Source organism: Equus asinus, chromosome 27, assembly GCF_041296235.1.
Source record: "Equus asinus isolate D_3611 breed Donkey chromosome 27, EquAss-T2T_v2, whole genome shotgun sequence".
NCBI lineage: Eukaryota > Metazoa > Chordata > Mammalia > Perissodactyla > Equidae > Equus > Equus asinus.
The window spans coordinates 5,776,763-5,790,072 of NC_091816.1; the positions used below are offsets into that span (position 1 = coordinate 5,776,763).

The 13,310-nt window shown below is 36.6% G+C and overlaps 1 protein-coding gene across 3 annotated transcripts in view; it reads right to left on the reverse strand.

The window, feature by feature from the left end:
• ADAM9 (ADAM metallopeptidase domain 9) overlaps positions 1 to 13,310 on the reverse strand; it is a 177,435-nt gene that overhangs the window by 17,909 nt on the left and 146,216 nt on the right. For all 3 annotated transcript variants that reach the window (XM_070500114.1, XM_070500115.1, XR_011498901.1), the window contains 2 exons: positions 5,206 to 5,286; positions 4,848 to 4,953 (listed from right to left, as the gene is read on the reverse strand). In XM_070500114.1, coding sequence (XP_070356215.1) covers positions 4,848 to 4,953; positions 5,206 to 5,286 — 187 coding nt within the window. Of the gene's footprint in view, positions 1 to 4,847; positions 4,954 to 5,205; positions 5,287 to 13,310 lie in introns of those variants that run through there.

The window sequence follows — 13,310 nt, forward strand, 5'->3', positions numbered from 1 at the left end:
TGAGTTGTGAACATTTTCCCCATTTTGTCATGTGGTACAATGCTTTTCTTAGGTGGTTGAATTTATCAATCCTACTTTTTATGGATTCTGGATTTTAAGTCTTGTTATAACTTTAAAAAATTCATTAACATAATTTTATCTGTTCCATGTTCTTTAGGGAAAGAATATAGCAAATATGAACAGGAGTCATAAACTGTGAAATTTTCCTCATAATTTTAAGTTTTTAAAAGTATCAAAACTTTCCATTTAAACTTGTAGGAAACTACATGAAACAACATTCAACCCAATTAAAAGTAGAAATATGAAAAATTAAAGCAAGCTTGATATATCATTTTATACTTACAAAAGAATAGACAAAATTTAAATTATAGCATCCAACACTGGTAAGGTTATGTTGAAATTGGTACCTTCATACTGTCAGTGGCATTGCTCAAATTGATTTGGAGTTTTTATCAAGAACCATAAAAAGAATTCAACCTAATAATCTCACTACTGGCAATTTATCCTTCAAGTGGAAAAAAATGCATAAGCATTAAGATGTGCACTACAATGTTATCGGTGCATATCAAAAACTTAGAAACAAGCTAAATGTCAAATAATTAGAAAACATCTAAGTCAAGTTATGGCACATCCACTTGATAGAATGATACACAGCTATTAAAATCCATAGTTCTGACTTCCATTTCTAGCCAAGCCAGAGTAACAGGGACCAGATTTATCCTGCAAGCTATAATAACCAGAAAACCAGACAAAATACATGATGCAACAGCTTTTAAGACATTAGACATAGGCAACAGAGAACAGTGATCCCAGAGAGACACAAAAGAAATAAGATGAGCTTTGTAACTGTCCCAGTATGCTGCCTAGAGAAAAATAACAGATCATGACGAGGGATGAGAGAACCCAAGCAAAGCTCGGTGTCTCCTTGAATTGAGGAGATGGAGCTGGTTGTCTAAGGAAGCCACGGCAGCTAGAGTTCACTGGGCAAAGTACCAGAAGGGAGACCGCTGCACAGACAGAACTTGAAAGGTCTGTAGAGGGTTCTCCTCAAATATTCAGCTAAGTACTGATCAATGTATGCACGTAAGGAAACCACCTGAAGCCAGAGAAAGAATCACCTGAAAGGCTTAGTGGGAACAAACCCCTAATTCACACAGGACTAAAAAGGGTGCCTGTTCCTACCATGTCCAGCAGGAAACAGAATTAATATGGCATTGAGTAGAATGAACAGAAGGGATTTTGCCTCAATAATGGGGAAAAATCAGCCTTAGACTAAATGCTGCTCAGGTCCTCCCTAATAGAGCTTAAAAGCAAGACCCAAAAGGATCAAGCTATGTCCAAGTAACTCAAGCACACTAGAACAAAGTTCATCAATAGAAATCCAAAAATAGCTAATATCCAACAAGGCAAAATTCACAATTCCTGGCATCAAATAAAACATATAAGGCATGAAAAGAAGCAGGAAAGTATGACCCAAAATGAGGAGAAAAATCAATTAAGCAAAACTGACTAAGAAACTACACCGTTGATAGACTTAGTAAACAAGGAGATCAGAAGTTATTACAACTGTATTCCATATGTTCAAGAAGCTAGAGTAAAGACTGAACATGCTATGCAGAGACATGAAAGATACAAAAAAAGGAAACCAATAAAACTTATAGAGATAAAAACTACGTCTGTGATGAAAAAGACACTGAATGAAGTTAATGGCAGATCAGATATCACAGAAGAGAACTCGAAGAATAACAATAGAAACTACTCAGAACTAAACCCAGAGAATAAAGAAAGTTTTTAAAAATCAAGGCAAATCATTGAGATGTGAAAGAACTTCAAGTAAGCAAACGTTATGTAATTGGAGTCCCTGAAGGAGAGGAAAGAGGAAGACAGAAAAAAATTTTGAGGAAATAATGGCCAAAATTTTTCCATAGTTGAAGAAAACTATAAAAGCACAAATTGAAAAGGTTCAACAAATCCCAAGCACACCAAGGCATATTATAATCAAATACTAAAAACCAGAGATAAAGAAAAAATCTTACAAGCAATCAGAAGGTAAAAAAGAAGATGATAGTACAAACAAAAGAGTAAAAAAGAAAGATGATAGTACATTTCTCAGGAAAAAAACAATGCAAACTAGAAGACAATACAGAAACATCTCTGAAGAAGTAAAAGGGGGAGAAAACTGTCACACTAGGATTTTTTACCCAGCTATCATTCAAGAAGGAAAGTAAAATAAAGATTTTTTTCAGATATACAAAAGCTAAAAGTATTTGTCACTGGCAGACCTGCATTATAAGAAATGTGAAAAGTCCTTCCAGTAGAAATTAAGTGATGCCAGAAGGAAATCTGACTTTACACCAAAAAATGAAAGAGCACCAGAAATGGTAACTGTGTGGCCAAATATAAAGAACACTTCTGTTATTTAAATCTCTTTAAGAGATAATCAACTGTTTAAATCAAAAATACTAACAATGTATTGTAGGGTTTATAACATATGTAGAAGTATGACACAACAGTACAAAAGCCAGGAGAGAAATGAGGCACACTGAAGTGATGCAATATCACACAAAGGGAGACTGTGATACAAAAATATCAATATGGTAGCTTTAAGCCCAAACATATCAATAATCAAAGTAAATGTAAATGGTGAAAACAACTCAATTAAAAGGCAGAGATTGGACGACTGGATAAAAAAGCAAGACCTAGGGCTGGCCCGGTGGTGTAATGGTTGAGTTTGCGTGCTCTGCTTCAGCAGTCTAGGGTTTGCAAGTTCAGATTCCAGGCACAGACCTAGCACACTCATCAAGCCATCTGTGGCAGTAGCCTACCTAAAAGAGAGGAAGACTGGCACAGATGTTAGCTCAGCAACAATCTTCCTCAAGCAAAAAGAGAAAGACTGGCAACAGATGTTAGCTCAGGGCCAATCTTCCTCACACACAAAAAATGCAAGACTCAGCTATATGCTGCCTATGATAAACCTGCTTTAAATATAAAGTCACAAATAGATTACAAGTAGAAGGAAGAGAAAGTGTTTCCCAAGCTGATTAATCAAAAGAAATCTGGAGTAGCTATATTGATATCTAATTGTAGAGCAGAGAATATTATCAGGTATAAAGACAGCTATTTCATAGTGATAAAGGGGTCAATATACCAAGAGGACAGAACAATCCTAAATGTTTTTGCACCTAATAACAAAGCTTCACAATACATAATTTATAAAATTTATAGAATACTCCACTCAATTATAGAAGAAAAGTATATACAGAACTTATTACTAAGATAAACCACATTCTGGACCATAAAAAAGGTTTCAAAAAATATAAAAGGATTTAAATCATACAGAGTATGTTCTCTGACTACAGTGGAATAATGAGAAAGCAAGAACACTAAGATATCTGGAAAATCCCCCAGACACTTTAAAACAAAGTAACACACTTCTAAATAACTTGCGAGTCAAAGACAAAAAAAAGTATATTCGAGTTATTTTGAGCTGAATGAAAACGAAGACACAACATGTCAAAATTTGTGGGATGCAAAAGCAGTTCTTAGAGGAAAACTGATAGTACTACAATGACTATATTAGAAAAGAAAAAAGGTCTCAAATCAATGACCTTACCTTCTACCTAAGAAACTAGAAAAAGAACAACAAATGAAACCCAAAGTAAGCAGATTGGGAGAAAAAACTTACAAAGTAAGTATTTCATAAAAGACTTGTATCCAGAATAAAAAATTATCAAAATTAAAGAAGGAAGACAACCTAATTAAAAACTGGGCAAAAGATCTGAAGAGACACATCACCAAAGAAGATATGTGGATTGCAAATAAGCACACGAAAAGATGCTCAATATCGTTAGTAATTAGAGAAATACAAATTAAACCCACAATGAAATACCACAACACACCTACTAGAACAGCTAACATTAAAAAGACTGACCATACAAAATACTGGAGAGGCTATAAAGAAATTGGAACCCTCACATACACCTGGAGAGAAGGTAAAATGTACAACCATGTTGAGAAACAGTGTGGCAGTTTCTTAAAATGCTAAACACAAACCTATTCTATGAGCCAGCCATTCCACCTAGTATTTACCCAAAAGAAAGAAAGTATATATTCTCACTAGGAAGATACTGCTGAAGAAGGAGTTCATTCATAGTCTATCAGGGAATAAAAATAAGTAAATAAGTAATTACTATAGTATGTGATAGTGTTTACAGTAACAGGAGAACACATAGAAGACGCATATTAATTCAGATTTAGGCACTCAGGGAAAATGTCCTAGAGGAAATAAAGGATAAGCTGAAATCTGAGTAGCAACTAGCCACGTTCCAACAATGTGAATATAATACAGTATGAAGGCCCAGAGGTAAAAGAGAGTAACTTTTTAGAGGAAATAAAAGAAGCCACAATATCTTAAGCATAATGAAATGAGGCTGGAAAAGTTAAACCAGGGGCAAATCATGCAGGGTACTTAAGCCATGTTAAAGATTTTTGGACTTCATTCTAATAACAACGCAGAAACACTAAATTTAAAGCAGCACACTGACTTAATCAAAATCGAATTCTTGAAGAAACAGTAAAACTCTGTAATGTAGTGTGGATCATGGATTATAGGAAGCAAGATGGGAAAGAGGGACCCTAGTTAAGAGGCTGTTACATAAGCCCAGGCAAGAAACTGAAGGTAATTAATGGGGATGAAAAAAATGAAAACATTCATGAGGAATTTAGGAGGTAGAATCAACATAATTTAACATATAACTGACGTGGGAAGTGAGGGAGAGGTACAAGGATGCCCAATTTCTGAGGTGGGCCGTGGAAAAATCACACTAATTTTCTTCTATATTACTTGCCATTGTATGTAGGTCCACTGTCCACACTTCCTCCGTATCCTTTAGTCTCACAATTTGGGGGAGCCCAGCCATTTTCACAGTGACAATTCTTATTGTTATTACATACCTTCAAAACAATCAAAATACCACTTTTGTTAATTGTGAATGTTGCTCTAAATCATTAACTCAAGAATGGAAACCAGGAGAAAGGACTAAATTCATGCAAATTCATAGACACTCTTTTCAAAAATGAAAAATTTATTGGGTATCTAAATTCTCCAATATCTAAAAATCTTGAGAAGTTTCATCTAACCCTCACCAGGAATTCTCATTATTCAGCACTACTTCCATGAACAAACCAAAAGAAAGTATCACCTACCCCATGTCCATGACACTTTTTCTGTATATCACAGTCATAATTCAGAACAGAAGCATTTACACACTGGAAGTTTCTACAGACCTGAAAAAGAAAATGAAGTAATGAGTAAAGAAAAATTGAACATATTAATAAACTAGCCAGAAAAAAAGACCTGGACATAATTATCTTATTGGTGAATTCTTTCAAATTTTTAAGGAACAGTTAATTCCATATTATACATTTGAAAACATAGAAAAAGAAGTGAAATTAACTAATGGACATATAACTAATGATCAAGAAGACAAAAATGAAACAATGGACAAAAACAAAGATAAAACTATAATCTATCCTTCCATACAAATATAGATTTGAAAATCCTAATATCACAAGTGGAGTTTTTTCAAATCAAAAGTACCCAGATAGAGGTAATCCCACTAGTACAAGAAAGGCTCAATGATAGGAAATCTATTAACAATTTCTCACATAAACTGTCACCGTTAAAACAGATACCAAAACAGCATGTGATAAAATTAGAAATATTTTAATTTTTAAAATTCTTCCAAAAATAAGAATAAAAGGATACTTTCTTGATAAAACAAAACCTATCTTCCAGTACCATGATTAATTATGAAACAACAGAGGCATTTCTATTAAAAGTACTATTGAAAATAAACCATCATCTTCTATAGTTCTAGAAATTCTAGTTCATGTAATAAGATATGAAACAGACATGAGTCCTAAACATTGAAAGAGATATAAAAAGTATCATTATCTGAGAAAAATATTAAAGATCTAAAGGAATCAGCTAAAAACTTAGAAATTTTCCAGTTTTCTGGAAAATTGACATCTTTATGAAAAACTGCCTTTTTGCGATGTTAGAAAAAATGAAGACTAACCTTTTTTTTTTTAAAGAATGTTGAGTGTTATTTTAAAGTTTTATTAGGTAACCAACTACACAAAATCAACATGTTTAAATGCTCTAATGAAATAAAGAGCAATTAAGAGAACAAACAATGAAATATCAATAGAGCCCTTTACTATTCTAAAAACTACATAGGTTCAACAGCACTATAGAGTCAGAGGATCCTCAAAATCTGTTTCCTTTGATAATTTTCAATTAATTTTTTAAATATATATATATTTATATGATTAAAACATTTTTAAGTACAAAAGATTCCACAGTCGTAAGTCATTCCTCAGCTGTCCTGCACCCACCCATTTCTCCTGCATAAAGATTTTAAAATACTTTTTTGTATATCCATAAGTCTTTTGAGGACATATTTACCAATAGGTTCCCTATTCAGCCAAAAGGAGACTTTTCTTTCAATACTGATTTACAGTGGACACTTGAGGCATTAAATCAGATCAAAGAAATACGATGAAATGTGTTAATATCTGGAAGATTTACTTTAAGGAGCAGAAAAATTCCAAGTTCTGAGTGGAAAAGGGTGTTCTGACTGGCAGTGTTTACTTTCTGGAATGGGTAGAACCAAACTGGGAGGAACACACTGATAAACATCTTGGAGTAGAAAAGTAAGCCCGTCCGCTCCAACACCACCCACCCCCGCCACCACTGACCACCACACACAAAGGAGGGCAGATGAAGGTAGCTACAGGTCTTCTCGTTTACAGATTTCAGGATATGAGTTTAGAGCCAAAGAAGAGCTATCTTGGGACAACAAAAAAAAGAAGCTGAATGAGTTTTCTTTTTCCATTTTTTTCCCAATTAATGTTTAGCTTCTCCACTAAATAAATGTTGGATACATATATAAAGAATATAGGTCTGAAGTAGTACCAAATTGTCAGTCTGCTCAAAGTGCCCAGAATCCACCCTTTAGTAAAGGCCAGAAAGGACAGGATCCAACCTATCCTACCTTATGGCTCTTCAAAATGTTTGGTGTTTGATTCCATCAGAGTGACAGTATACACACATACCAAGCATTTGCCATCCTTCTTGTACACAAATGTTGTTGACATAGTAAGAAAACTAACAAAATGAAAAAAGACAAAAGGCCTTAACATATATCTATATATGTTAGTAATAACCTGGAGTTTGAAGCCAATATTTTTCCAACAAAAAAAAAGCACGTGGAGGTTTGGAAGTAACAGTGATACATCTTACATGGGAGAAATCAGTGAACACTACTTTCATTCTTGACGTCAGTGGGGAAAATATATTAATGTGTTTTTCATGCTATAAAAAAACAAATAGTATAACAGAAAGAAAAAGATATATAATTGCCAAACTGAACTCATACACACACATACACGCAAACATACAACTTGTGCAGTACAGCAAGAGGAAGATAAAGCAGGAAATATTAAGAAAACATTTAAAAACAGCAAATAAGAAGTTCTCTAGGAGGCAGGACCAAGATGGCAGAGTGAGTAGTCTTCTTTGTCTCTCCCTCTTCGAATCTACAACTAATTGGACATTCACTGGTTTACAAAGGATATCCATATAGCATCTCGACGCCTGAGAGACCCGTGCTGCTATACATCAGATGGCAGACGGACTTCCCCCTGGGAGGAGGTGGAGATAGGTGAAAACTCTCCGATCCCTGACCCCCGGACAGCCTAGTACCTGCAAGAGGCTCTCTTCCAGCAGACTACCCCATAGCATCGCCACGCACCAAGGGCAGGAGTGTGCACTCACCGGCGGAGTGACAGTGGAAACAGGTGACTACAGCCCTACCTAAGGCCCCCACGATTACACCTAAGCCCAGGGGGAAACTCCAGGGTCCCGCACCTGCCGGCAGGGAAAGCCTCTGCTCGCCATTAGCACAGAGGCCCCACCCAGCATTCAGAACACCGGGAAGCTCCCAAACTTTCCCGGCAGGGCACCAGCCCACCAGCCACTGCCAGGCCCACAGACCCTGGCTGTACATGGGACAGTGCAAGAGGCGCCGCCCAGAGTTCCCGTGGGCATGCTTGGGGGCTGGGTGGAGCTCCAGCACCTGGCTTGGTGGCCCAGGGGGAAACTCCAGGTTCCCACAGCAGCCTCAGCGAAAGCCTCTGCACAGCACTAGTGAAGAGTCCCCCACTGGCAATCACAAGGATGGAAGGCCCTGGGGCAAAAGTAGCACAGCTAGGTGAGCTAACCCCAGACTGCAGAAGATACCCATAGCTCTGCTGGGACCTATAGAGGACAAGTGAGATCTTGTGGGCTCTGACAGTGACAGAGCTGCGATTATAGGTGATCCTGCTCCCGGCTGCTGGGAAAGCCCATAACATCACTGCAGACCATAAGGAGGGAGCATGTCTAGGTGGTCTGCAACAGTAGGCACCAGCAGCCTGAGGCCCCCTTGTGATTGCCCCCACAACTGACGAGGGACCCCACAGGACCACTGTGAATACGAGGAGGAGCCCAGGTCCAATAGGTAACAGCTGACAGGGTTGCTGGTCGGTGCAGTCTAACCAGCTGCTATCCCCCCCCCAACACCAGTTGCAACAAGTGGAAGCAGTAACTAAACTCTATCTCTATGTGGAGGCACAAATCCACACAATCAAGCAGTATGAAAAAATATATTAAATCTCCAGAACAGAAGGAAAATGACAAGTAGAAACAGACCCCAGAAAACAACCCCAAAGACAATGAAATCTATAACCTAAATGATGATGATTTCAAAACAGCCATTATTAAAAAACTCAACAAGTTAAAAGAGAATTCAGATAGACAACTCAATGAGTTCAGGAGCTATGTCACAAAAGAGCTTGATACTATAAAGAAGAACCAATTAGAAATACTGGAGATGAAGAACACAATGGAGGAGATTAAGAAAAATATGGACTCTCTGAACAGTAGGGTCGATAATATGGAGGACAGAATTAGCAATTTGGAGGATACAAATATAGAAATGCTGCAGACAAAGGAGGAGAGAGAACTAAGACTAAAAAGAAATGAAGAAACTCTCCGAGAATTATCCGACTTAATTAGGAGATGCAACATAAGGATTATAGGTATATCACAGTGAGAAGAGAAGGAGAAGGGGGCAGAAGGCCTGTTCAAAGAAATAATGGCTGAGAACTTTCCAAACTTGGGGAGAGAGATGGAACTTCATGTGACAGAAGCCAATAGATCTCCAAACTTTATCAATGTAAGAAGACCAACCCCAAGGCATATAGTAGTGAAGCTAGCAAAAGTCAATGACAAAGAGAAAATACTAAGGGCAGCCAGGCAGAAGAAAATAACCTACAAAGGAACCCCCATAAGGCTATCAGCAGATTTCTCAGGAGATACCTTTCAAGCTAGAAGAGATTGGAATGAAATATTCAAAACTCTGAAGGACAAAAACCTGCAGCCAAGAATACTCTACCCAGCGAAAATATCCTTCAAATACGATGGAGAAATAAAAACTTTCCCAGATAAACAAAAGTTAAGGGAGTTCATTGCCACAAGACCTCCTCTTCAAGAAATGCTCAGGAAGAACCTCATACCGGAAAAATCAAAAGAAGGAAAGGGGTTAAAAAATCCAGAACAAAGGAGATAAGCAGAAGGACAATAACAGAAAGTAGCAGCTCTCCATCAGAACAGGTTGGCCAAAGTTAAATAAAACATTAAAGATAAATGGAACAGAAACACCAAGAATAAATATAACCTTGTCATTTTAACCACAAACTCACAACACAAAAAGGAAGAAGAAAAAAAAATCTGACAATAACAACCTAGAAGGGGAAGAGAAAAGGGATGGAACGTTTTAATTTAAGGAAATAAGAGGCTATCAGAAAAAGGACTATCTCATCTACAAGATGTGTTATACAAACCAGCTGGTAACCACTAAACAAATAACAAGAATAAAGACACAAATTACAAATAAGAAGAAAGCCAATACAGAAATTTACCTACTTGAATTAGGAATCCAAAAATCATGGCACGAGAAACAAAGGAAATGCAAAAGAATGGAAATCATGTAGTAAAATGACAGCAGTAGGCCCCCACACTTCAATAATCACTCTAAATTGTAAATGGATTGAACTCTCCAATCAAAAGACACAGAGTGGCAGGATGGATCAAAGAACAAGATCCAACAATATGCTGCCTCCAGGAAACACACTTCAGCCCCAAAGACAAACAGACTCAGAGTGAAGGGATGGAAGACAATACTCCAAGCTAATAATGAACAAAAGAAAGCATTTGTTGCTATACTTATATCAGACAAAGTAGACTTCAAAGCAAAACAGATAAAGAAAAACAAAGAGGGACAGTATATAATGATAAAAGTGACACTCCACCAAGATGACATAACACTTATAAATATATACGCACCCAACACAGGAGCACCAAAATTTGTAAAGAAACTATTAACAAAACTAAAAGGAGACATCAACAACAATACAATAATAGTAGGGGACCTCAACACCCCATTAACACCAATGGATAGATCATCCAGACAGAAAATCAACAAGGAAATTATAGAATTAAATGAAAAATTAGACCAGATGGACTTAATAGATATATATAGAACACGTCATCCAAAAACAGCAGGTTACACATTCTTCTCAACCGCACATGGAACATTCTCAAGAATAGAGCATATCTTGAAAAACAAAGCAAGCATCAATAAATTCAAGAGGGTTGAAATAATATCGAGCATCTTTTCTGATCATAATGCTGTGAAACTAGAAATCAACTACAAGAATAAAGTTGGGAAAGGGCCAAAAATGTGAAGACTAAACAACATGCTACTGAACAAACAACAGATTATTGAAGAAATTAAAGAAGAAATCAAACATTATCTGGAGACAAATGAAAACGAAAACACGCCACACCAACTTATTTGGCATGCAGCAAAGGCAGTCCTAAGAGGGAAATTCATTGCAATGCAGGCTCACCTCAATAAGCAAGAAAAATCTTACATAAACAACCTCAAACGACACCTAGCAGAATTAGAAAAAGAAGAGCAAACAAAGCCCAAAGTCAGTAGAAGGAGGGAAATAACAAAAATTAGAGCAGAAATAAATGATATTGAAACAAAAAAGACAGCAGAAAGGATCAATGAAACAAAGAGTTGGTTCTTTGAAAATATTAACAAAATCGATAAACCCTTAGCAAGACTCACTAAGAAAAAAAGAGAGAAGTCTCAAATAAATAAAATTAGAAATGAGAGAGGAGAAATCACAACAGATACCAAAGAAATACAAAGGATCATAAGAGAATACTATGAAAAACTATATGCCAACAAATTGGACAAACTAGAAGAAATGGATAAATTCCTAGACTCATACAACCTACCCAAACTGAGTCAGGAGGAAATAGAGAATCTGAATAGACCCCAATCACAAGTAAAGAAATTGAAATAGTAATCAAAAACCTCCCCAAAAATAAGAGTCCAGGACCAGACAGCTTCTCTGGAGAATTCTACCAAACATTCAAAGAAGATTTAATACCTATCCTTCTCAAACTCTTCCAGAAAATTGAGGAAGATGGAGCACTCTCTAACACATTTTATGAAGCCAACATCACCCTGATCCCAAAACCCGACAAGGACAACACAAAGAAGGAAAACTACAGGCCAATATCACTGATGAACATAGATGCAAAAATCCTCAACAAAATTTTGGCAAACCAAATACAGCAATACATTAAAAAGATTATACACCATGATCAAGTGAGATTTATACCAGGGACACAGGGATGGTTCAACATCTGCAAGTCAATCAATGTGATTCACTACATTAACAAAATGAGAAACAAAAACCACATGATCATCTCAATAGATGCAGAAAAAGCATTAGACAAGATCCAACATCCATTTATGATAAAAACCCTCAATACAATAGGTATAGAAGGACACCTGTTAGAACGGCAAAAATATTCAAAACCCAGAGTGACAAATGTTGGAGAGGCTGTGGAGAAAAAGGAACCCTCATACCCTGTTGGTGGGAATGCAAACTTGTGCAGCCACTATGGAAAACAGTATGGAGATGTCTCAAAAAGTTAAAAATAGAAATACCTTATGACCCAGCCATCCCACTACTGGGTATCTATCCTAAGAACCTGAAATCAGCAATTCCAAAAGTCCCATGTACCCCAATGTTCATCGCAGCATTATTCACAATAGCCAAGACATGGAACCAACCTAAGTGCCCAGCAACTGATGATTGGATAAAGAAGATATGGTATATATGTACAATGGAATACTACTCAGCCATAAAAAAGGACACAGTCGTCCCATTCACAACAACATGGATAGACCTTGAGGGTATTATGTTGAGTGAAATAAACCAGACAAAGAAAGATGAACTCTGTATGACTCCACTCATAGGTGGTAGTTAACATACAGACAAAGAGAGCTGATCGGTGGTTACCAGGGGAAAGGGGGGGTGGGGGGAGGGCACTAAGGGTGAAGTGGTGTACCTACAGCATGACTAATAATAATGTACAACTGTAATTTCACAAAGTTGTTAACTATCATAATCTTAATTTAAAAAAAAAAAAACAAATAAGGGGCTGGCCCAGTGGCGTAGTGGTTGGGTTCGCATGCTCCAATTTGGCAGCCTGGGGTTTACAGTTTCAGATCCTAGGCATGGACCTACACACCACTCATCAAGCCATGCTGTGGTGGCATCCCACATACAAGATAGAGGAAGACTGGCACAGATGTTAGCTCAGTGACAGTCTTCCTCGAGCAAAAAGAGGAAGATTGGCAACAGATGTTAGCTCAGAGCCAATCTTTCTCACCAAAAAAGAAAAAGAAACAAAAAAACGGCAAACAAAATCACAGAAATAAGATGAAATGTTAACAAATTACACTGTCAATAAAAGTCAAAGCCTAACAAAATTATAAAAATACAAAAAGCAAACAGTTTATATTATATTCGGATATAAAAACATTTTCTAAGCACGACATAAAACCAAGATAAAACAGACAAAACTGGAATGATTCCATGATATTTTAAAATTTCTTCATGACAAAGACAAATGACAAACTGTAAAAATTTTAACAATAGACACAACTGACTGTTAATATTCTTTATATATGAGGAGCCCTTAAAAACAATAATAATATGACAACTCCACAGAAAAACAGAAAGATAAGATCATGGACTTATAAAAAAAATACATAGAGCTAATAAAGATAGGAAAAGTAGCCCAAGAAGGGAAATGCAAACTAAAATAATAATGA